General features: G+C 34.9%; 1 protein-coding gene across 1 annotated transcript; it reads right to left on the minus strand.

The window, feature by feature from the left end:
- Positions 1-80: 80 nt before the first annotated feature.
- On the minus strand, positions 81-23127 carry prdx3 (peroxiredoxin 3). Its single transcript, XM_088086202.1, has 7 exons — positions 22972-23127; positions 20235-20346; positions 18834-18975; positions 18452-18587; positions 18119-18222; positions 388-553; positions 81-250 (listed from the first exon to the last, which is right to left on the minus strand). Exons 1-7 carry the CDS (start codon positions 23005-23007, stop codon positions 200-202), a joined length of 747 nt encoding a protein of 248 aa, XP_087942328.1. The 5' UTR covers positions 23008-23127; the 3' UTR covers positions 81-199.
- Between the last annotated feature and the right edge of the window lie 1886 nt (positions 23128-25013).

Raw genomic sequence — 25013 nt, forward strand, 5'->3', positions numbered from 1 at the left:
AAAAGTTCAATTAGCTTTAACTCAGGCCTAAAACACAGACCACAACACCACATTCTGGCAAATTAATCAAAACACTGGGCTGCCATTTATAAAGAATGGATTTATTTAGGTGTGTCAGGTGGTGTACATTTAAATACAACTCAAACTGTAAACTAAGAGTACATATATTTTTTAGGTGAACGAGTTGTGACACTTGTCTTCAGTTGACTTTCTCAAAGTACTCCTTGGATCCCTCTGGGGTTGGTTTAATCTGAAAAGTAAACAGTTAAAAATGATTAACCTAATTTTCCTCTGGGACTGTCTAAAAGAAAACTGACTTACAAAGTGGTAAATAACGTTTCAGTTTCAGTTTTATTACAGAGAGGATCAGAGGTTGAAGGAACTCACCGTTGGGGAGTCAGGGGTCCAGCTGGCAGGACACACCTCGCCGTGGGTCTCCACAAACTGGAACGCCCGCACCAAACGAAGCGTCTCCTCTACACTACGGCCCACTGGCAGGTCATTCACACTCATGTGTCTCACCACACCGTTTGGATCAATGACAAACAGGCCCCTGAGGAAAAATGGCATAAAATCATAATTATATTTTAGACAACATACCACTGTATGACATTTCCATGACATTTTGAATGACGTGCTATAATGTGGCATTTTTAAGATATTTTAGACGCCATACTATTGTGCGACATTTTTAGTGCAATTTTGTACATCATAGTATATAATTTTGCAAAAACAGCCTAAAACATCTTAAATTCCGATGTTGAAAAAATGACAGAAAAAGCCATACTATAGTATGGCAAAAAATGTCAATATCTGAGACGTACAAAAAAGGCTTACAACAGCTGAAAACCACTGAGAATAACATGCAGAGGCACAACATAGCATAAAATCTCGCAAAAACAGCCTAAAATGTCCCAAAAATAGTTTAAAACACCTCAAAACAGTATAAAATAGCCTGCTGAGACACGCCATGACATAGAATGTTTCAAAAATGTACAAAAAACCCAAAGAAATGCATGTTGAAAAAATGACGAAAACGGCAAGGCTATAGTATAGCAAAAATGTCAAAATGTGACATGTCCCAAAAACAGTTTAAAAAACCTCAAAACAGTATGAAATACCTGCTGAGACACGCCATAGCACAGAATTTTGCAAAAACTGAGAAAAACACCACAAAAATGCATGTTGAAAAAAATGACGAAAACGGCAAGGCTATAGTATAGCAAAAATGTCAAAATGTGACATGTCCCAAAAATATCTGAAAACACCTCACAACAGCATAAAGTAGCGTGCTGAGACACGCTATAGCAAAGAATGTTTGCAAAAACGGACAAAAACACCACAATAAGGCATGTTGAAAAAATGACGAAAATGGCAAGGCTATAGTATGGAAAAAATGTCAAAATATGACATGTCCCAAAAACAACTGAAAACACCTCAAAACAGCATAAAATAGCCTGCTGAAACACGCCATAGCATAGAATTTTGCAAAAACTGCCAAAAACACCAAAAATAATGCATGTTGAAAAAATGACGAAAACAGCAAGGCTATAGTATGGAAAAAATGTCAAAATATGACATCCCAAAAATAGCTGAAAACACCTCAAAACAGCATAAAATAGCCTCCTGAGACACGCCATAGCATAGAATTTTGCAAAAACTGACCAAAAACACCAAAATAATACATGTTGAAAAAATTATGAAAACAGTTAGACTATAGTATGGAAAAAAAGTCAAAATATGACATGTCCTATAAACAGCTGAAAACACCTCAAAACAGTATAAAATAGCCTGCTGAGACACACCATAGCATAGCATGTTGCAAAAACTGACAAAAACACCAAAATAATGCATGTTGAAATAATGACAAAAAAGGCAAGGCTATAGTATGGAAAAATGTCAAACTATGACATGTTCCAAAAACAGCTGAAAACACCTCAAAACAGTATAAACTAGCCTGCTGAGACACGCCATAGCATAATATGTTGCAAAAATGGACAAACAACGCAAAGAAATGCATGTTGAAAAATTGACAAAAAAGACAAGGCTATAGTATGGAAAAAATGTCAAAATATGACATGTCCCAAAAATAGCTGAAAACACCTCAAAACAGCATAAAATAGCCTCCTGAGACACGCCATAGCATAGAATTTTGCAAAAACTGCCAAAAACACAGAAATAATACACGTTGAAAAAATTATGAAAACAGCAAGGCTATAGTATGGAAAAAATGTCAAAATATGACATGTCCCAAAAACAACTGAAAACACCTCAAAACAGTATAAAATAGCCTGCTGAGACACGCCATAGCATAGAATTTTGCAAAAACTGCCAAAAACACCAAAATAATGCATGTTGAAAAAATGACGAAAACAGCAAGGCTATAGTATGGAAAAAAAGTCAAAATATGACATGTCCCAAAAACAGCTGAAAACACCTCAAAACAGTATAAAATAGCCTGCTGAGACACGCTATAGCATAATATGTTGCAAAAATGGACAAACAACGCAAAGAAATGCATGTTGAAAAAATGACAAAAAAGACAAGGCTATAGTATGGAAAAATGTCAAAATATGACATGTCCCAAAAACAACTGAAAACACCTCAAAACAGTATAAAATAGCCTGCTGAGACACGCCATAGCATAATATGTTGCAAAAATGGACAAACAACGCAAAGAAATGCATGTTGAAAAAATGACAAAAAAGACAAGGCTATAGTATGGAAAAATGTCAAACTATGACATGTCCCAAAAACAACTGAAAACACCTCAAAACAGTATAAAATAGCCCACTGAGACATGCTATAGCATAGCATGTTGCAAAAATGGCCAAAAACAACACAATAATGCATGTTGAAAAAATGACAAAAACAGCAAGGCTATAGTATGGAAAAAATGTCAAAATATGACGTCCCAAAAATAGCTGAAAACACCTCAAAACAGTATAAAATAGCCTGCTGAGACACGCCATAGCATAGAATTTTGCAAAAACTGCCAAAAACACCAAAATAATGCATGTTGAAAAAATGACGAAAACAGCAAGGCTATAGTATGGAAAAAAGTCAAAATATGACATGTCCCATAAACAGCTGAAAACACCCTAAAACAGCATAAAGTAGCGTGCTGAGACACGCCAAAGCAAAGAATGTTTCAAAAATTTACAAAAAACCCACAGAAATGCATGTTGAAAAAATGACAAAAACAGCAAGGCTATAGTATGGCAAAAATGTCAATATATGACATGTTCCAAAAACAGCTGAAAACACCTCAAAACAGTATAAAATAGCCTGCTGAGACACGCTATAGCATAATATGTTGCAAAAATGGACAAACAACGCAAAGAAATGCATGTTGAAAAAATGACAAAAAAGACAAGGCTATAGTATGGAAAAAATGTCAAAATATGACATGTCCCCAAAACAGCTGAAAACACCTCAAAACAGTATAAAATAGCCTGCTGAGACACGCCATAGCATAGAATTTTGCAAAAACTGACAAAAACACCACAAAAATGCATGTTGAAAAAATGACGAAAACAGCAAGGCTATAGTATGGAAAAATGTCAAAATATGACATGTTCCAAAAACAGCTGAAAACACCTCAAAACAGCATAAAATAGCCTGCTGAAACACGCCATAGCATAGAATTTTGCAAAAACTGCCAAAAACACCAAAATAATGCATGTTGAAAAAATGACGAAAACAGCAAGGCTATAGTATGGAAAAAATTTCAAAATATGACATGTCCCAAAAACAACTGAAAACACCTCAAAACAGCATAAAATAGCCCACTGAGACACGCCATAGCATACAATGTTGCAAAAACTGACCAAAACACCACAATAATGCATGTTGAAATAATGACAAAAAAGGCAAGGCTATAGTATGGAAAAAAGTCAAAATATGACATGTCCCAAAACAACGTAAAACACCTCAAAACAGCATAAAATAGCCTGCTGAAACACGCCATAGCATAGAATTTTGCAAAACCTGACAAAAACACCAAAATAATGCATGTTGAAAAAATGACGAAAACAGCAAGGCTATAGTATGGAAAAATGTCAAAATATGACATGTCCCAAAAACAGCTGAAAACACCTCAAAACAGCATAAAATAGCCTGCTGAAACACGCCATAGCATAGAATTTTGCAAAAACTGCCAAAAACACCAAAATAATGCATGTTGAAAAAATGACGAAAACAGCAAGGCTATAGTATGGAAAAATGTCAAAATATGACATGTCCCAAAAACAACTGAAAACACCTCAAAACAGTATAAAATAGCCTACTGAGACACGCCATAGCATAGCATGTTGCAAAAACGGACAAAAACACCAAAATAATGCATGTTGAAAAAATGACAAAAACAGCAAGACTATAGTATGGAAAAATGTCAAAATATGACATGTCCCATTAACAACTGAAAAAACACCTCAAAACAGCATAAAATAGCCTGCTGAGACACGCCATAACATAGAATTTTGCAAAAACTGACAAAAACACCACAATAAGGCATGTTGAAAAAATGACGAAAACAGCAAGGCTATAGTATGGAAAAATGTCAAAATATGACATGTCCCAAAAACAACTGAAAACACCTCAAAACAGTATAAAATAGCCTACTGAGACACGCCATAGCATAGCATGTTGCAAAAACGGACAAAAACACCACAAAAATGCATGTTGAAAAAATGACGAAAACAGCAAGGCTATAGTATGGAAAAATGTCAAAATATGACATGTTCCAAAAACAGCTGAAAACACCTCAAAACAGTATAAAATAGCCTACTGAGACACGCCATAGCATAGCATGTTGCAAAAATGGACAAAAACACCAAAATAATGCATGTTGAAAAAATGACTAAAAAGGCAAGGCTATAGTATGGAAAAATGTCAAAATATGACATGTCCCAAAAACAACTGAAAACACCTCAAAACAGTATAAAATAGCCTGCTGAGACACGCCATAGCATAGCATGTTGCAAAAATGGACAAAAACACCACAATAAGGCATGTTGAAAAAATGACGAAAACAGCAAGGCTATAGTATGGAAAAATGTCAAAATATGACATGTTCCAAAAACAGCTGAAAACACCTCAAAACAGTATAAAACAGCCTGCTGAGACACGCCATAGCATAGCATGTTGCAAAAACGGACAAAAACACCAAAATAAGGCATGTTGAAAAAATGACGAAAACAGCAAGGCTATAGTATGGAAAAATGTCAAAATATGACATGTCCCAAAAACAACTGAAAACACCTCAAAACAGTATAAAATAGCCTGCTGAGACACGCCATAGCATAGCATGTTGCAAAAACGGACAAAAACACCAAAATAAGGCATGTTGAAAAAATGACGAAAACAGCAAGGCTATAGTATGGCAAAAATGTCAAAATATGACATGTCCCAAAAACAGTTTAAAACACCTCAAAACAGTATAAAATAGCCTGCTGAGACACGCCATAGCATAGCATGTTGCAAAAATGGACAAAAACACCACAATAAGGCATGTTGAAAAAATGACGAAAACAGCAAGGCTATAGTATGGAAAAAAGTCAAAATATGACATGTCCCAAAAACAGCGTAAAACACCTCAAAACAGCATAAAATAGCCTGCTGAAACACGCCATAGCATAGCATGTTGCAAAAACTGCCAAAAACACAGAAATAATGCATGTCGAAAAAATGACGAAAACAGCAAGGCTATAGTATGGAAAAATGTCAAAATATGACATGTCCCAAAAACAACTGAAAACACCTCAAAACAGTATAAAATAGCCTACTGAGACACGCCATAGCATAGCATGTTGCAAAAATGGACAAAAACACCAAAATAATGCATGTTGAAAAAATGACTAAAAAGGCAAGGCTATAGTATGGAAAAAATTTCAAAATATGACATGTCCCAAAAACAGCTGAAAACACCTCAAAACAGTATAAAATAGCCTGCTGAAACACGCCATAGCATAGAATTTTGCAAAAACTGAGAAAAACACCACAAAAATGCATGTTGAAAAAATGACGAAAACAGCAAGGCTATAGTATGGAAAAATGTCAAAATATGACATGTCCCAAAAACAGCTGAAAACACCTCAAAACAGCATAAAATAGCCTGCTGAAACACGCCATAGCATAGTATTTTGCAAAAACTGCCAAAAACACCAAAATAATGCATGTTGAAAAAATGACGAAAACAGCAAGGCTATAGTATGGAAAAATGTCAAAATATGACATGTCCCAAAAACAACTGAAAACACCTCAAAACAGTATAAAATAGCCTACTGAGACACGCCATAGCATAGCATGTTGCAAAAACGGACAAAAACACCACAATAAGGCATGTTGAAAAAATGACGAAAACGGCAAGGCTATAGTATGGAAAAAAATTCAAAATATGACATGTCCCAAAAACAACTGAAAACACCTCAAAACATTATAAAATAGCCTGCTGAAACACGCCATAGCATAGTATTTTGCAAAAACTGCCAAAAACACAGAAATAATGCATGTTGAAAAAATGACGAAAACAGCAAGGCTATAGTATGGAAAAATGTCAAAATATGACATGTCCCAAAAACAACTGAAAACACCTCAAAACAGTATAAAATAGCCTACTGAGACACGCCATAGCATAGCATGTTGCAAAAACGGACAAAAACACCAAAATAAGGCATGTTGAAAAAATGACGAAAACAGCAAGGCTATAGTATGGAAAAAAATTCAAAATATGACATGTCCCAAAAACAACTGAAAACACCTCAAAACATTATAAAATAGCCTGCTGAGACATGCCATAGCATAGAATTTTGCAAAAACTGCCAAAAACACCAAAATAATGCATGTTGAAAAAATGACGAAAACAGCAAGGCTATAGTATGGAAAAATGTCAAAATAGGACATGTCCCAAAAACAACTGAAAACACCTCAAAACAGCATAAAATAGCCTACTGAGACACACCATAGCATAGCATGTTGCAAAAATTGACAAAAACACCAAAATAATGCATGTTGAAAAAATGACTAAAAAGGCAAGGCTATAGTATGGAAAAATGTCAAAATATGACATGTTCCAAAAACAGCTGAAAACACCTCAAAACAGTATAAAATAGCCTGCTGAAACACGCCATAGCATAGAATTTTGCAAAAACTGAGAAAAACACCACAAAAATGCATGTTGAAAAAATGACGAAAACAGCAAGGCTATAGTATGGAAAAATGTCAAAATATGACATGTCCCAAAAACAACTGAAAACACCTCAAAACAGTATAAAATAGCCTGCTGAGAAACACCATAGCATAGCATGTTGCAAAAACGGACAAAAACACCAAAATAAAGCATGTTGAAAAAATGACGAAAACAGCAAGGCTATAGTATGGAAAAATGTCAAAATATGACATGTCCCAAAAACAACTGAAAACACCTCAAAACAGTATAAAATAGCCTACTGAGACACGCCATAGCATAGCATGTTGCAAAAACGGACAAAAACACCAAAATAATGCATGTTGAAAAAATGACAAAAACAGCAAGGCTATAGTATGGAAAAATGTCAAAATATGACATGTTCCAAAAACAGCTGAAAACACCTCAAAACAGTATAAAACAGCCTGCTGAGACACGCCATAGCATAGCATGTTGCAAAAACGGACAAAAACACCAAAATAAGGCATGTTGAAAAAATGACGAAAACAGCAAGGCTATAGTATGGAAAAATGTCAAAATATGACATGTCCCAAAAACAGTTTAAAACACCTCAAAACAGTATAAAATAGCCTGCTGAGACACGCCATAGCATAGAATTTTGCAAAAACTGACAAAAACACCAAAATAAGGCATGTTGAAAAAATGACGAAAACAGCAAGGCTATAGTATGGAAAAATGTCAAAATATGACATGTCCCAAAAACAGTTTAAAACACCTCAAAACAGTATAAAATAGCCTACTGAGACACGCCATAGCATAGCATGTTGCAAAAATGGACAAAAACACCAAAATAATGCATGTTGAAAAAATGACTAAAAAGGCAAGGCTATAGTATGGAAAAATGTCAAAATATGACATGTTCCAAAAACAGCTGAAAACACCTCAAAACAGTATAAAATAGCCTGCTGAAACACGCCATAGCATAGCATGTTGCAAAAGTGGACAAAAACACCACAAAAATGCATGTTGAAAAAATGACGAAAACAGCAAGGCTATAGTATGGAAAAATGTCAAAATATGACATGTCCCAAAAACAACTGAAAACACCTCAAAACAGTATAAAATAGCCTGCTGAGACACGCCATAGCATAGAATTTTGCAAAAACTGACAAAAACACCAAAATAATGCATGTTGAAAAAAATGACGAAACAGCAAGGCTATAGTATGGAAAAAAGTCAAAATATGACATGTCCCAAAAACAGCTGAAAACACCTCAAAACAGCATAAAATAGCCTACTGAGACACGCCATAGCATAGCATGTTGCAAAAATGGACAAAAACACCAAAATAATGCATGTTGAAAAAATGACTAAAACAACAAGGCTATAGTATGGCAAAAATGTCAAAATATGACATGTCCCAAAAACAACTGAAAACACCTCAAAACAGTATAAAATAGCCTGCTGAGACACGCCATAGCATAGAATTTTGCAAAAACTGAGAAAAACACCACAAAAATGCATGTTGAAAAAATGACGAAAACAACAAGGCTATAGTATGGAAAAAAGTCAAAATATGACATGTCCCAAAAACAGCGTAAAACACCTCAAAACAGCATAAAATAGCCTGCTGAAACACGCCATAGCATAGTATTTTGCAAAAACTGACAAAAACACCAAAATAATGCATGTTGAAAAAATGACTAAAAAGGCAAGGCTATAGTATGGAAAAATGTCAAAATATGACATGTCCCAAAAACAACTGAAAACACCTCAAAACAGTATAAAATAGCCTACTGAGACACGCCATAGCATAGCATGTTGCAAAAACTGACAAAAACACCAAAATAATGCACGCTGAAAAAATGACGAAAACAGCAAGGCTATAGTATGGAAAAAAGTCAAAATATGACATGTCCCAAAAACAGCGTAAAACACCTCAAAACAGCATAAAATAGCCTGCTGAAACACGCCATAGCATAGAATTTTGCAAAAACTGCCAAAAACACAGAAATAATGCATGTTGGAAAAAATGACGAAAACAGCAAGGCTATAGTATGGAAAAAATTTCAAAATATGACATGTCCCAAAAACAACTGAAAACACCTCAAAACAGTATAAAATAGCCTGCTGAGACACGCCATAGCATAGCATGTTGCAAAAACGGACAAAAACACCACAAAAATGCATGTTGAAAAAATGACGAAAACAGCAAGGCTATAGTATGGAAAAAAGTCAAAATATGACATGTCCCAAAAACAGCTGAAAACACCTCAAAACAGTATAAAATAGCCTGCTGAGACACGCCATAGCATAGAATTTTGCAAAAACTGAGAAAAACACCAAAATAATGCATGTTGAAATAATGACAAAAAAGGCAAGGCTATAGTATGGAAAAAATTTCAAAAAATGACATGTCCCAAAAACAGCGTAAAACACCTTAAAACAGCATAAAATAGCCTGCTGAGACACGCCATAGCATATCATGTTGCAAAAACGGACAAAAACACCACAAAAATGCATGTTGAAAAAATGACAAAAACAGCAAGGCATAGTATGGCAAAAATGTCAAAATATGACATGTCCAAAAAACAGCCTAAAACACTGTTAGTATGAATTTTTATGATTATGTATTCTCCACAGTTCGTTCAAGACTCTATGTGTACCTCAAGGAAGACCTACCTATATGTGGCGAAGTGCTTCCAAGTTATGTTGAACCATGGATACCTGAGCTGGACCAGTGCCAGTAAATTTAGCAACACAAATACATGCCTCATTCCTCAAAAGACGTCTGGTACCTGACATGTTAGCAATTGTTACCTACCATCTATGTCACAGCATTGTATAAATACTATTGCCTTTCATTGTGATCAGTGTCAGCCAGCTTTCCATGTTCTGTGTCAGTCAGTCTAGGTTTAATCTTGTCTCTGTGTGGGCTGACCCGAGCGCTCGTCTCTGTTGTACATGTCCTCATTTGTAGTCTTCATTTTACTTCATCTTTGTACTCATCTTCATCTTCATTTATGTTGTACACATTCATTGTACTCATGTTTGTAGTAATTGTAATTTTAATTGTATACTTATACTTTTAGTCATATTAAACGTGCTGATTTAAGCTTCAACAGGTGTCTCCATCCTTTCGAAGTAATGACAGAAAACTGATACCATCAAACACCTTGAAATAGCATGTTGAAAAAATGACAGAAAAAGCCATACAACAGTATGGCAAAAAATGTCAAAATTTGACATGTCCAAAAAAAACTGAAAAGAGCTGAAATCCACTTAGAATGACATGTAGAGGCACGCCATAGCATAGAATATTGCAAAAACTGACCAAAACACCAAAATAATGCATGTTGAAATAATGACAGAAAAGGCAAGGCTATAGTATGGAAAAAAGTCAAAATATGACATGTCCCAAAAACAGCTGAAAACACCTCAAAACAGTATAAAATAGCCTGCTGGGACACGCCATAGCATAGCATGTTGCAAAAACGGACAAAAACACCACAAAAATGCATGTTGAAAAAAATGACAAAACAGCAAGGCTATAGTATGGAAAAAAGTCAAAATATGACATGTCCCAAAAACAGTTTAAAACACCTCAAAACAGTATAAAATAGCCTGCTGAGACACGCCATAGCATAGAATTTTGCAAAAACTGACCAAAACACCAAAATAATGCACGCTGAAAAAATGAAAAAAAGGCAAGGCTATAGTATGGAAAAAAGTCAAAATGTGACATGTCCCAAAAATAGCGTAAAACACCTCAAAACACCATAAAATAGCCTGCTGAGACAAGCCATAGCATACAATGTTGCAAAAACTGAGAAAAACACCAAAATAATGCATGTTGAAATAATGACAAAAAAGGCAAGGCTATAGTATGGAAAAAATTTCAAAATATGACATGTCCCAAAAACAGCTGAAAACACCTCAAAACAGTATAAAATAGCCTGCTGAGACACGCCATAGCATAGAATTTTGCAAAAACTGACCAAAACACCAAAATAATGCACGCTGAAAAAATGACAAAAAAGGCAAGGCTATAGTATGGAAAAAAGTCAAAATATGACATGTCCCAAAAACAGTTTAAAACACCTCAAAACAGTATAAAATAGCCTGCTGAGACACGCCATAGCATAGAATTTTGCAAAAACTGACAAAAACACCAAAATAATGCATGTTGAAAAAATGACGAAAACAGCAAGGCTATAGTATGGAAAAATGTCAAAATATGACATGTCCCAAAAACAACTGAAAACACCTCAAAACAGTATAAAATAGCCTGCTGAGACACGCCATAGCATAGACTTTTGCAAAAACTGACAAAAACACCAAAATAATGCATGTTGAAAAAATAACAAAAAAGGCAAGGCTATAGTACGGAAAAAATATCAAAAAATGACATATCCCAAAAACAGCGTAAAACACCTTAAAACAGCATAAAATAGCCTGCTGAGACACGCCATAGCATAGAATTTTGCAAAAACTGAGAAAAACACCACAAAAATGCATGTTGAAAAAATGACGAAAACAGCAAGGCTATAGTATGGAAAAATGTCAAAATATGACATGTCCCAAAAACAATTGAAAACACCTCAAAACAGTATAAAATAGTCTGTTGAGACACGCCATAGCATAGAATTTTGCAAAAACGGACAAAAACACCACAATAAGGCATGTTGAAAAAATGACAAAAACAGCAAGGCTATAGTATGGAAAAATGTCAAAATATGACATGTCCCAAAAACAGTTTAAAACACCTCAAAACAGTATAAAATAGCCTGCTGAGACACGCCATAGCATAGAATTTTGCAAAAACTGACAAAAACACCAAAATAATGCATGTTGAAAAAATGACAAAAAAGGCAAGGCTATAGTATGGAAAAAATTTCAAAATATGACATGTCCTAAAAACAACTGAAAACACCTCAAAACAGCATAAAATAGCCTGCTGAAACACGCCATAGCAAAGAATTTTGCAAAACCTGACAAAAACACCACAAAAATGCATGTTGAAATAATGACAAAAAAGGCAAGGCTATAGTATGGAAAAAAATTCAAAATATGACATGTCCCAAAACAGCGTAAAACACCTCAAAACAGCATAAAATAGCCTGCTGAAACACGCCATAGCATAGAATTTTGCAAAACCTGACAAAAACACCAAAATAATGCATCTTGAAAAAATGACGAAAACAGCAAGGTTATAGTATGGCAAAAATGTCAAAATATGACATGTCCCAAAAATAGCTGAAAACACCTCAAAACAGCATAAAATAACCCACTGAGACATGCTATAGCATAGAATTTTGCAAAAACTGACCAAAACACCAAAATAATGCACGCTGAAAAAATGACAAAAAAGGCAAGGCTATAGTATGGAAAAATGTCAAAATATGACATGTCCCAAAAACAACTGAAAACACCTCAAAACAGTATAAAATAGCCTGCTGAGACACGCCATAGCATAGAATTTTGCAAAAACTGACCAAAACACCAAAATAATGCATGTTGAAAAAATGACGAAAACAGCAAGGCTATAGTATGGAAAAAATGTCAAAATATGACATGTCCCAAAAATAGCTGAAAACACCTCAAAACAGCATAAAATAGCCCACTGAGACATGCTATAGCATAACATGTTGCAAAAACGGACAAAAACACCACAATAATGTATGTTGAAAAAATGACGAAAACAGCAAGGCTATAGTATGGAAAAATGTCAAAATGTGACATGTCCCAAAAACAACTGAAAACACCTCAAAACAGTATAAAATAGCCTGCTGAGACACCCCATAGCATAGAATTTTGCAAAAACTGACCAAAACACCAAAATAATGCATGTTGAAAAAATGACGAAAACAGCAAGGCTATAGTATGGAAAAATGTCAAAATATGACATGTCCCAAAAACAACTGAAAACACCTCAAAACAGTATAAAATAGCCTGCTGAGACACGCCATAGCATAGAATTTTGCAAAAACTGACAAAAACACCAAAATAATGCATGTTGAAATAATGACAAAAAAGGCAAGGCTATAGTATGGAAAAAAGTCAAAATGTGACATGTCCCAAAAATAGCTGAAAACACCTCAAAACAGTATAAAATAGCGTGCTGAGACACGCCATAGCAAAGAATGTTTCAGAAATGTAAAACAAACAGAAAGAAATGCATGTTGAAAAAATGACGAAAACAGCAAGGCTATAGTATGGAAAAAATGTCAAAATATGACATGTCCCAAAAATAGCTGAAAATACCTCAAAACAGCATAAAATAGCCCACTGAGACACGCCATAGCATACAATGTTGCAAAAACGGACAAAAACACCACAATAATGCGTGTTGAAAAAATGACGAAAACAGCAAGGCTATAGTATGGAAAAAATGTCAAAATATGACATGTCCCAAAAATAGCTGAAAATACCTCAAAACAGCATAAAATAGCCTGCTGAGACACGCCATAGCATAGAATTTTGCAAAAACTGACAAAAACACCAAAATAATGCATGTTGAAAAAATGACGAAAACAGCAAGGCTATAGTATGGAAAAATGTCAAAATATGACATGTCCCAAAAACAACTGAAAACACCTCAAAACAGTATAAAATAGCCTGCTGAGACACTCCATAGCAAAGAATGTTTCAAAAATGTACAAAAAACCAAAATAATGCACGCTGAAAAAATGACGAAAAAGGCAAGGCTATAGTATGGAAAAAATTTCAAAATATGACACGTCCCAAAAACAGCGTAAAACACCTCAAAACAGCATAAAATAGCCTGCTGAAACACGCCAAAGCAAAGAATGTTGCAAAAACGGACAAAAACACCACAAAAATGCATGTTGAAAAAATGACGAAAACAGCAAGGCTATAGTATGGAAAAAAGTCAAAATATGACATGTCCCAAAAACAGTTGAAAACACCTCAAAACAGTATAAAATAGCCTGCTGAGACACCCCATAGCATAGAATTTTGCAAAAACTGACCAAAAACACCAAAATAATGCACGCTGAAAAAATGACGAAAACAGCAAGGCTATAGTATGGAAAAAAGTCAAAATATGACATGTCCCAAAAACAACTGAAAACACCTCAAAACAGTATAAAATAGCCTACTGAGACACGCCATAGCATAGCATGTTGCAAAAACGGACAAAAACACCAAAATAATGCATGTTGAAAAAATGACGAAAACAGCAAGGCTATAGTATGGAAAAAATTTCAAAATATGACATGTCCCAAAAACAACTGAAAACACCTCAAAACAGTATAAAATAGCCTGCTGAAACACGCCATAGCATAGAATTTTGCAAAAACTGACAAAAACACCACAAAAATGCATGTTGAAATAATGACAAAAAAGGCAAGCCTATAGTATGGAAAAATGTCAAAATGTGACATGTCCCAAAAACAACTGAAAACACCTCAAAACAGTATAAAATAGCCTACTGAGACACGCCATAGGAAAGAATGTTTCAAAACTGACAAAAACACCACAATAATGCATGTTGAAAAATGACGAAAACAGCAAGGCTATAGTATGGAAAAAGTCAAAATATGACATGTCCCAAAAACAGCTGAAAACACCTCAAAACAGTATAAAATAGCCTGCTGAGACACGCCATAGCATAGAATTTTGCAAAAACTGACAAAACACCAAAATAATGCATGTTGAAAAAATGACAAAAAAAGCAAGGCTATAGTATGGAAAAATGTCAAAATATGACATGTCCCAAAAACAACTGAAAACACCTCAAAACAGCATAAAATAGCCTACTGAGACACGCCATAGCATAGCATGTTGCAAAAACTGACAAAAACACCAAAATAATGCATGTTGAAAAAATGACGAAAACAGCAAGGCTATAGTATGGAAAAAATGTCAAAATATGACATGTCCCAAAAACAGCGTAAAACACCTCAAAACAGTATAAAATAGCCTGCTGAGACACGCCATAGCATACAATGTTGCAAAAACTGAGAAAAACACCACAAAAATGCATGTTGAAAAAATGACGAAAACAGCAAGGCTATAGTATGGAAAAAAGTCAAAATATGACATGTCCCAAAAACAACTGAAAACACCTCAAAACAGTATAAAATAGCCTACTGAGACACGCCATAGGAAAGAATGTTTCAAAAATATACAAAAAACCACAATAATGCATGTTGAAAAATGACAAAACAGCAAGGCTATAGTATGGAAAAAAGTCAAAATATGACATGTCCCAAAAACAACTGAAAACACCTCAAAACAGTATAAAATAGCCTGCTGAGACACGCCATAGCATACAATGTTGCAAAAACTGACCAAAACACCACAATAATGCATGTTGAAATAATGACAAAAAAGGCAAGGCTATAGTATGGAAAAAAGTCAAAATGTGACATGTCCCAAAAATAGCTGAAAACACCTCAAAACAGCATAAAATAGCGTGCTGAGACACGCCATAGCAAAGAATGTTTCAGAAATGTACAAAAAACCCAAAGAAATGCATGTTGAAAAAATGACGAAAACAGCAAGGCTATAGTATGGAAAAAAGTCAAAATATGACATGTCCCAAAAACAGTTGAAAACACCTCAAAACAGTATAAAATAGCCTGCTGAGACACGCCATAGCATAGAATTTTGCAAAAACTGACCAAAACACCAAAATAATGCACGCTGAAAAAATGACAAAAAAGGCAAGGCTATAGTATGGAAAAAAGTCAAAATGTGACATGTCCCAAAAATAGCGTAAAACACCTCAAAACACCATAAAATAGCCTGCTGAGACACGCCAAAGCAAAGAATGTTTCAAAAATGTACAAAAAACCCAAAGAAATGCATGTTGAAAAAATGACGAAAACAGCAAGGCTATAGTATGGAAAAAAGTCAAAATATGACATGTCCCAAAAACAGCGTAAAACACCTCAAAACAGCATAAAATAGCCTGCTGAGACACGCCATAGCATAGAATTTTGCAAAACCTGACAAAAACGCCAAAATAATGCATGTTGAAAAAATGACGAAAAAGGCAAGGCTATAGTATGGAAAAAAGTCAAAATGTGACATGTCCCAAAAACAGTTTAAAACACCTCAAAACATTATAAAATAGTCTGTTGAGACACGCCATAGCATAGAATTTTGCAAAACCTGACAAAAACACCAAAATAATGCATCTTGAAAAAATGACGAAAACAGCAAGGCTATAGTATGGAAAAATGTCAAAATGTGACATGTCCCCCAAACAGTTTAAAACACCTCAAAACAGTATAAAATAGCCTGCTGAGACACGCCATAGCAAAGAATGTTGCAAAAACAGCCTAAAACACCTTGAAATATCGTGTTGAAAAAATGACCAAAAAAGCCATACTATAGTATGGCAAAAAATGTCAAATCTGACTAACCAAAAAGCTGCTTAAAATCGCTGGAAACCACGTAAAATAACATGCCCAGATACGTCATAGCATAGAAGGTTGCAAAAACGGCCTAAAAATCCTTGAAATAGCATGCTGAAAAAATGACAAAAAAAGCCTGCTATAGTATGGAAAAAAATGTCGAAAGTTTAAATGTCCAAAAAACAGCTGAAAACCACATAAAATATCATGCCCAGACACGTCATATCATAGAATGTTGCAAAAACGGCCTAAAACACCTCGAGTAACATGTTGAAAAAATTACAGAAAACTCCATACTATAGTAAAATAAGCAAAATATGTCCAAAAAATGGCTAAAAACATCATAATATAGCATGTCGAAAAAATGACCGAAAGCGTCATAGTCGTAGTTAGAATTACGGGGGAGCCATGGGGAGCTCGACTCCCCTGAAAAGGACACAGTCTCTCCTAAAAGCCTCCCTTGAGACATTCAGGGCTCTAAAAACGTGTTCACTTTTCATTTATAGATTATATATTTTTTGCGCATAAAGGTTCCTATTTTGGATTAAATACCATAGTATGACATTTTTGTGAATTTTGGACGAAATACTATAGTTTGCCTTTTTTGTGAAATTTTGGACACCATACTATAGTATGACTTTCTTCTGTTATTTTGGACAACATACTACAGTATAACATTTTTAAGCTTTTTGGGAAGACATACTAACACTTAAATGCAATTTTGGATAGCATACAATGCTATAACTTTTTCATAATACTTTGACATTTGTGTGCCATTTTTGACAACATTCTATAGTATCAAATTTTGGGGGTATTTTGATTGAGATACTATAGTATGACTTTTTACGCAGTGATGAAAAAGATACTATAGTATGACGTTTTTTTATGCGGTATTATGGCCTTTTTTGCTATTTTTTTTACCATGCTATAGCATGAGTTATTCATGTTCTTTTTGGGTGAATAACTATGTTATGACATGTTTATACGATTATGGACGATGTACTATACTATCATAGCTTAATGCCATTTTGGACAAAATAGTATACTATTGTTTTTTTTCTTTCATTTTGTATTACTTAATACAGTATGACTTTGTATTTTTTTTTTTTTGGACAAAATATTCTATCAGCAGAAGTACGATGGCCAATGCCAAAATGTAAATGGCCCAATCTAAAGCCAATGTGTGATTTGTCTGTTCTTTGCTATTGTAAGAAAAATATGATGGACACAACAGGACCTGTTATGTACGTAGACATTAAGGGCTTATCCTAAAGTAATGAGCAGTCTTATTTTCAGGTAATTATAAACTGAAGAAAACATGTTATGTTCTGCATCTGCCAAGAAATCTGCAAAAATCCTACTAACTGAGGAGTCCTTAAGGGGTCATCATACCTGCCCACGTCTCCACTAGTTTGTCTCGTTTATCCTTAGGCTATAGAACTGCTGTGCAAGTAAACTACACAACTAAATATGTCATCAAGATCGTGGTTTAACTGTAAATTGTGTTGGAAACGAAATTTCAGCAATAGTGACATTTCCATGTCCTATTTATGACAGCTGTGAATAGATCACATAATGAACATACCTCAGAGCAATGCCTGGACCCTCCAGCAGCACCCCATAGTCTCTAGAGATCTGCTTGTTGAGGTCGGAGAGCAGGGGGATGTGGATGTTGCCCAAACCTCCAGTCTGCCAAAACATCATTAAATAATGCCTTTTATAACATACCGTTAATGGAGAGTGCATTTCAGGTTACTTCAGCATTACAACAGCTGTGAGCACAACAAAGTCCTTGTAGGTCAGTCATTTACTAAACGCTCCCTTTAAGGTCCACGCTGAAGCATGAATGAATAAACTCAGAGCTGAACTTTGCACCATGTGTCTGTTTCTGAATTGATTCCTAAATGAGGGAGAGTACCTTGCGTGGCGTGTTGATCCATGCCAAGTGAGTGAAGTGAGAGTCCACAGACACTCCCACCACCTCACAGTTAATGTCGTGGAACTCACTGGCCTTGTCGCTGAATGAGATGATCTCAGTTGGACACACGAAGGTGCTGCAGTGTGACAAACAAAGAGAGAAATAAAAGGGTCTGTGAGGACAATGTTCACTGACCCAGTCACAAAATACCCACAATCCATCTGCAGGCACAGTGGTCTCAAAGCACACAGTGAACACAGGGCAGGGACCTGTGGGACTAGTCATCAGCAGAGGTACTTTAAAAACTTAGATTACACAAGGTACATTTTAATCAAAGGAGGGGGGTCATGCTGTTGTTTTTATGCAGGTCACAAATACTCACAAATCCAGCGGGTAGAAGAAGAGGACCAGGTATTTGCCCTTGAAGTCAGCGAGGCTCATTTCCTTGAACTCCCCCTTGTAGACAGCTGTGCCCTTAAAATCCGGAGCAGGCTGAGTGACAGCAGGGGTCCATCTGGAAGAGCCTGATATGGAAAAGACAAACACAAAGCATTTGCTTAGTAAAACCAAAGTCATTTACAACACCAAGCACAAAGAATCCATACTGAAAACTGAAAAAAAGACGATCACGAAAACGTCGGCGAAACACAGGGGCTATTTACAGCGATGCTGAAAGGGACATGCTATCATCTTGAAACTTTTTTTTCACAACTTGGACCTTTTTTTAACAGTAATTAAAAGCAAAAATATCAATGCTAACTGCAGAACACGTTCAATGGAATCGTATTATGATGATGTGATTTCATTATACCAAATATCAACTAACAAAATATTGTAATATCTAAATAGGGTTGCAGTGGTATGAGATTTTCACAGTATAATAATGGTCTCATAAATTATTGTGGTTTTGCAGTCTCACAGTATTACAGTATTATTTTTCTAATTATTATTAGTCAGGATGACTCTTAAATGTTTGATTATTATAATGAAGATGTGTCTCCCTTTTGGAAATAACTAAAATAAAGGTGAGATTCTTTGGCCAGTTTCTTTTTCTTTTTTCAGTATAGTAGATAGTACACAGTATGATAATCGTCAACTTTCATATCACGCTATACCTTAAAACCAGTGTATTGCTGCAACCCTATATTGAAAAAAAAAAGTCAAAGAGTCAAAAAAAGGCAGTTCTTTGAATGGCCACTTGAGGCTGGCCCCAGATACAAGCCAGTCTCCAAAGATCTCCGTGTTAAAATGCCAAACTTCACAGCAGAGATAAACATGTTTACAGGCTGGATCAAAAAATGCTTTTGGTATCTATAGCTAGATTGTGTCCTTAACTTCTCAGACGGATCCACCCCTCGCTCCCCCACAGCACCAGCCTCCTGCCCAGCTACCGTCACTTCTGTCTAGCACCAGAGGTTGAGCTTTTAAAATCATTACGAAACAATATATCCTCGTCTATTTCAAATTCTGCTTAAAAAAGGTTGGCGAATCCTTATAATACTATTTTGAGAAAGCCATTCAGATCTGCTGATTATCATCCCAATTAACTGATGAATCACTTCAGAAGTCAGACAATAATGAAAAACGCTCTCACAATCTCCCAGAGCCCAAGTTGAAGTCTTCAAATATTGTTCAGTCCAAAGGCCGAATACATTCAGTTAACAGATTTAACTATTAACAAAATTGCTGCAAAATAATATTTACGCCAAATGAATTATTTTTTATGCTCTAACCTTCCAGCCAGCATTGACTGTATATTGTCTGACTTTGGTTTTGTACGCACCGGTGGAGAAACAGGCTCTCTGAAGTGCAGGAGCGGAGAGGATTCTTGCAGCTCCAGAAGCTCTGTGTTGACACGCAGCGGTCACTTTCAACCCTCCTGCTGCAACTCTCGCCTTTAACAACAGACATAAATTCAGCATGATGAATAGTACACGAATAAAGTGAAAAATATGTAGCACTTATCTTTAAAGTCAAGCTAACCATCACTAATGTCCCCTGCAGGATGAGGTCTAAACCTCTACAGTCATGTTTAAATCCCATCTTTTCAAATTAAATATATATATTTTAAAAAAATAAAAATATAAATATTTAACTTTTTTTAACTATTTTTTTTGTAAGAAACTTTACCTGAATGTAATATATTTAAAATACAGGAGGATATCCAAGACTTTTCCTTTTTTTTTTTTCAGACTCTGTTTATAGGTTTTTCAGGCTGTTTGCATGAAAACAAACATTCAAACACACATACCACACCAACCCTGGACCCCTAAAAAGTAAATAAATACATCATAAGGTTAACATAGTATATTATAAATCAATTAAAAGAATAAAAATACAAAAATTCATAAAAATACTAGCAATAGTGATAATAGTTGAAAAATAAAAAGTATATAGAAATGGAAAAATAATTACATGAAAACAAAAGGCCTTTGATTTCACTTTTTAAAGCAACTTTTACTATTAATTTTGAGTTATTTTTGTCATTGTGTACTTCTGGTTAACCTTCATCCTGTGTAAGGATACTCCCTGTGTCATTATGATCATAGTGCCGAGCTGCACCACAGCAGTTTTTACATCTGCAGTACTGTCATTTCAGCATGCATTACCCTCAGGAAAGAAAAGTGATTTTATTTTTATCTAAAATAATTTTAAGAAAATGCTTATTTCAAAGCTTATTCAAGAAATATTCACAGTAGGAATAAAACTGCGCTGTTCTGTGTGGGTTTTACCAGTCAGCCGTGGAGCACTTGTGACCACACCCTAAACAGTTATATCACAGCGGGCGGGCGGCTCCATAAGCTGACAGAGGCAGAATACCTGCAGGGACAACACTAACAAGAGTAAAGACAAGCACACTAAAAATAGATCTGCAGGTCTGATGTGGATTTCATGTTGTGGAATAAAAACCACCAAAATTTTAATTTCTTCTGAGTGTTGACAGACTACCTAACTAGGGTATTCACTTTCTAAAATTAAAGTGAGTGATGATTTTTGAAAATTTTTTTTTAGACATTTTCATTCACAGGGGACAGATTTGATTTGTTAAGGCAGGAAATACACGTGTTACTAATAATATTAACAATGATGGTTCTATTCAAATGTCCCAGTAAGCCATGACTGACAGTGAGCGAACATTCACAATACAATGACCCTAAAAAATAATTAAAAAATGCATGTCTAAATGCCTGTGAAAAGGGCCTACTGTATTGATAACTGTATAAAGTGTTCTGGCAGTCAAAGTTTCACTCAACTCCTCCAGGGCAGCGCTGTTTGCAAAAAATATTTGACTAGTCAATATCAGCCCCAGATTTGAATATTTTTCAAGGTCAAGACTTTACGTTAACAGAATACAGTCAAAATTTCACAGAAACAACAACAAAAAAGTCAATTTTATACTTTTATGCTGCTGTTGTGTTTCCTTACATATGTAAGGATATTTTTTTAAGTTCAAACAGGAGCTTTTCTAGGATTTGAGGACAGAATTCATGCCACCTGGCACCTTATTTACCCATAAAAACTTTTTTAAAAAACTTTCTAGATCATTAATGAATTGTGATGAGAAAGTGAGAAAAATATTAGTAGTTGTTAGTTAGAGGTATTGAGTACAAAATACTTTACAATGTTATGATTAGAAATGTATTGACTTGAACTGGAATATTTAAATTTGTATATTTATGTTAACAATCGTGTAATGTAGTAAAGTACATTTATTTAAGTACATGTAAGAACAAAATGACAGATTATCAAATCCCAGGCTTCATTTTTATTTATGAATGAAAAATATATATATTGCCCACATTTTTAGATCTGGGGTCATTTATGAAACATTCAGGGCTGACGCCTCTGACGGCCAGGACTTACATCACCACTGAGTTTAAACATATTAATGTTACTCTAATAAAGCTGAACACAAAATATTACACAACCCAAACACATATGTCTGGATTACTACATCATTTCAACACAACAAACATTATATTATAAATATCATTAATCACACTGGTGCTTTTCCTGCTATCACATGTAACAATATGCAGTGTGGGAAAACATCCTGCAACATCACTATGACACAGCAAATAAAAAAATCCTAAAATCGTGAGCTGGTAACTCATCGCTATTGATTTTGAATAACACTCTGAAAGTCTCCACATCTTCTACAGAATCGTAATGTATTAATATGGTCATATAACATACCTGGATAATCTACTTACTAACGCTATTTTTTTTTGTTAAAAGTTTAGGAGGAAACTCGAAGACTAAACATATTAAAATTATATTAAGTGAGTATTTCTTGTGAACCACATTGGTCCTACACTGTGGCCGCGGACCACAGGTTTGTCACCACGCTGTCAGTTGGTTTAAATGTGCGACACACATGCCATGACAGCGCCTCAGTGCGCAGCTGAATTATCCATCATTACCTGCTGTCTGCACGAGTTCATAACCGAATAACAAATACACAACTGAGGAGGAAGAGTGTCCGTAACAAACTTAACACTGCAATAAGTTACACTCACAGAGGTCCTGAGCAGTCTCCCGATGGTGGTTGCCATTTTGGATAATGTCAGAGGAGAGGACGGTCTGAGCAGGTTGTTGCGTCATTTACGCACATGCTCGACGCATACCTGTTCCCTAACAAAATATCCTCTAAAGAAATAAATTTTAAAACGTAAAATATTCACTTGTATGATTTACTGTTTCAAACTGTGGTGCAAGACTGTTATTGTTAAGTATCCTAAAAAACACACACAAAAGAAGCTATCATGCTGCCTTCACGTGCTCGTGAGCTCTTCCGGTAATCAGAAAATGGTTTTTAGTCGAGCTTTAAGGTTTTTTTTGTTTTGTACAAATTACAGACTGAGCATAGAACTCTTGTTGAAAATAAGTCAAAGTAAATTAAATAACAAAAAAAAAAGATTTTAAAAAAGCGTCATAGGAAGATAATAAATAAATAAATACATGAATAATATTATAATAGTAACAACAACAACAACAACAACAACAATAACATTATTATTATTATTATCATCATTATTATTATTAGATATTTATAATAATAAAAGGCTCTTAGAAAGGCTTGTTTTGGGTTCGGCATTAATTAATCCATATCTGTTGATTTATTGTTGGGAGTTGAGCTTGATGGTTCATTACTGACCTGGTTAATAGCAGTTTGAAAAAAACTAATCAGAGAAATTGAAAAACAATACTGCAGGAATTATACATGAAAAATCATTCAAGTCATTTTTAAATGTCTGGTTAATAGTTGTTTTTGTTTTGTTTTGGGGTTTTTTTGTTTTTTAAAACCCTATGGTAAAATTACACATAATTTATACTTCCAAACATCTTAGTTTGTATATAAAGTATCTAAAGTAGCAAATAATAACCAACAACACAAATGGAAATAATGAGACATTGAGGTACAACTTATTAGTAGAGTAGGCTAATAGCAATGCAATCGTACAAAACCAGACAGACAAAAAATAAATTAAATAGATATAGGTATGAACATGTGCAGGGGTTTACCTTATTAGTTCGAAAATTGGAAGATTTGCATAAATTAGTAGTTCTGTTATTTATTTTTTCATTGCCAATTTTCAAGTTTGATATTGTTTTAAGATATGTATCTAGATCTGATTTTTTAAGTGGTATTATTCAGTGCCATAACTCAGGGACAAAATGGGAGACATGTGGCCAAATACTGAATTGCTGACACTAATATTTTGTGCCCACTTTGAAACTGTACTGATTGTATAGATCTTCTGTGTGTGAAGCATCCATGTTTTCACAGATGTGGATGTAAACTGGCAGTATTTCTAGTTTTTTTTTGCATGTAACGTAGTAGATATTTTGGACAAACATAGATTGCCCCAATGTAGACACAAAATGCTACATAATTAGCTTGTTTTCCCTTTTTCTTTTGATGTTATAGTAAGTCAGCTGGTGTAGATCCAGTAATAACAGGTTGGAGTTTTTAAACTAACCTGTTGTGTATCTCTCTCCAGCTGCTCTGGCCTTCCTCAACGTGTCTATTGTCAGAAGGGAGGAGACAAAATTGGGGATCCAAGTGTTTGATGCCAACGGAAATCCTGTCGGTCACTCTAAAGCAGCGGGAGAAAAGGTTGAAAGAAAATTGAAACCAAATGGACCATAATAAGTCTTCTCGTTGGAATCATTCAGTGTTAATGTTTTTTTTGTTTGCTTGCTCAGGCTGTGAGGGAAACTGCATTGTCAAGAGCGGCGCTGTTTGGTACAACTACTGCTGTTCCTAACTTGGTGATGTTGTTCCTAAAGAGGTCAGTCGCTTTGACATTTAGTTTTATTTTCCTGGACAAAAACATCAGACTTTACCAACTATTAGTTCGAAAATTGGAAGATTTGCATAAATTAGTAGTTCTGTTATTTATTTTTTCATTGCCAATTTTCAAGTTTGATATTGTTTTAAGATATGTATCTAGATCTGATTTTTTAAGTGGTATATGAGGGCAATTTCTTTTAATATCTTTATTTTATGAATAGAATTTTTAGCTAAAATAATGATCAAACTAATTGTATACTATTC

This window comes from Plectropomus leopardus, chromosome 13, assembly GCF_026936395.1.
Source record: "Plectropomus leopardus strain MGB_pleo_1.0 chromosome 13, ASM2693639v1, whole genome shotgun sequence".
Classification (NCBI taxonomy): Eukaryota; Metazoa; Chordata; class Actinopteri; order Perciformes; family Serranidae; genus Plectropomus; species Plectropomus leopardus.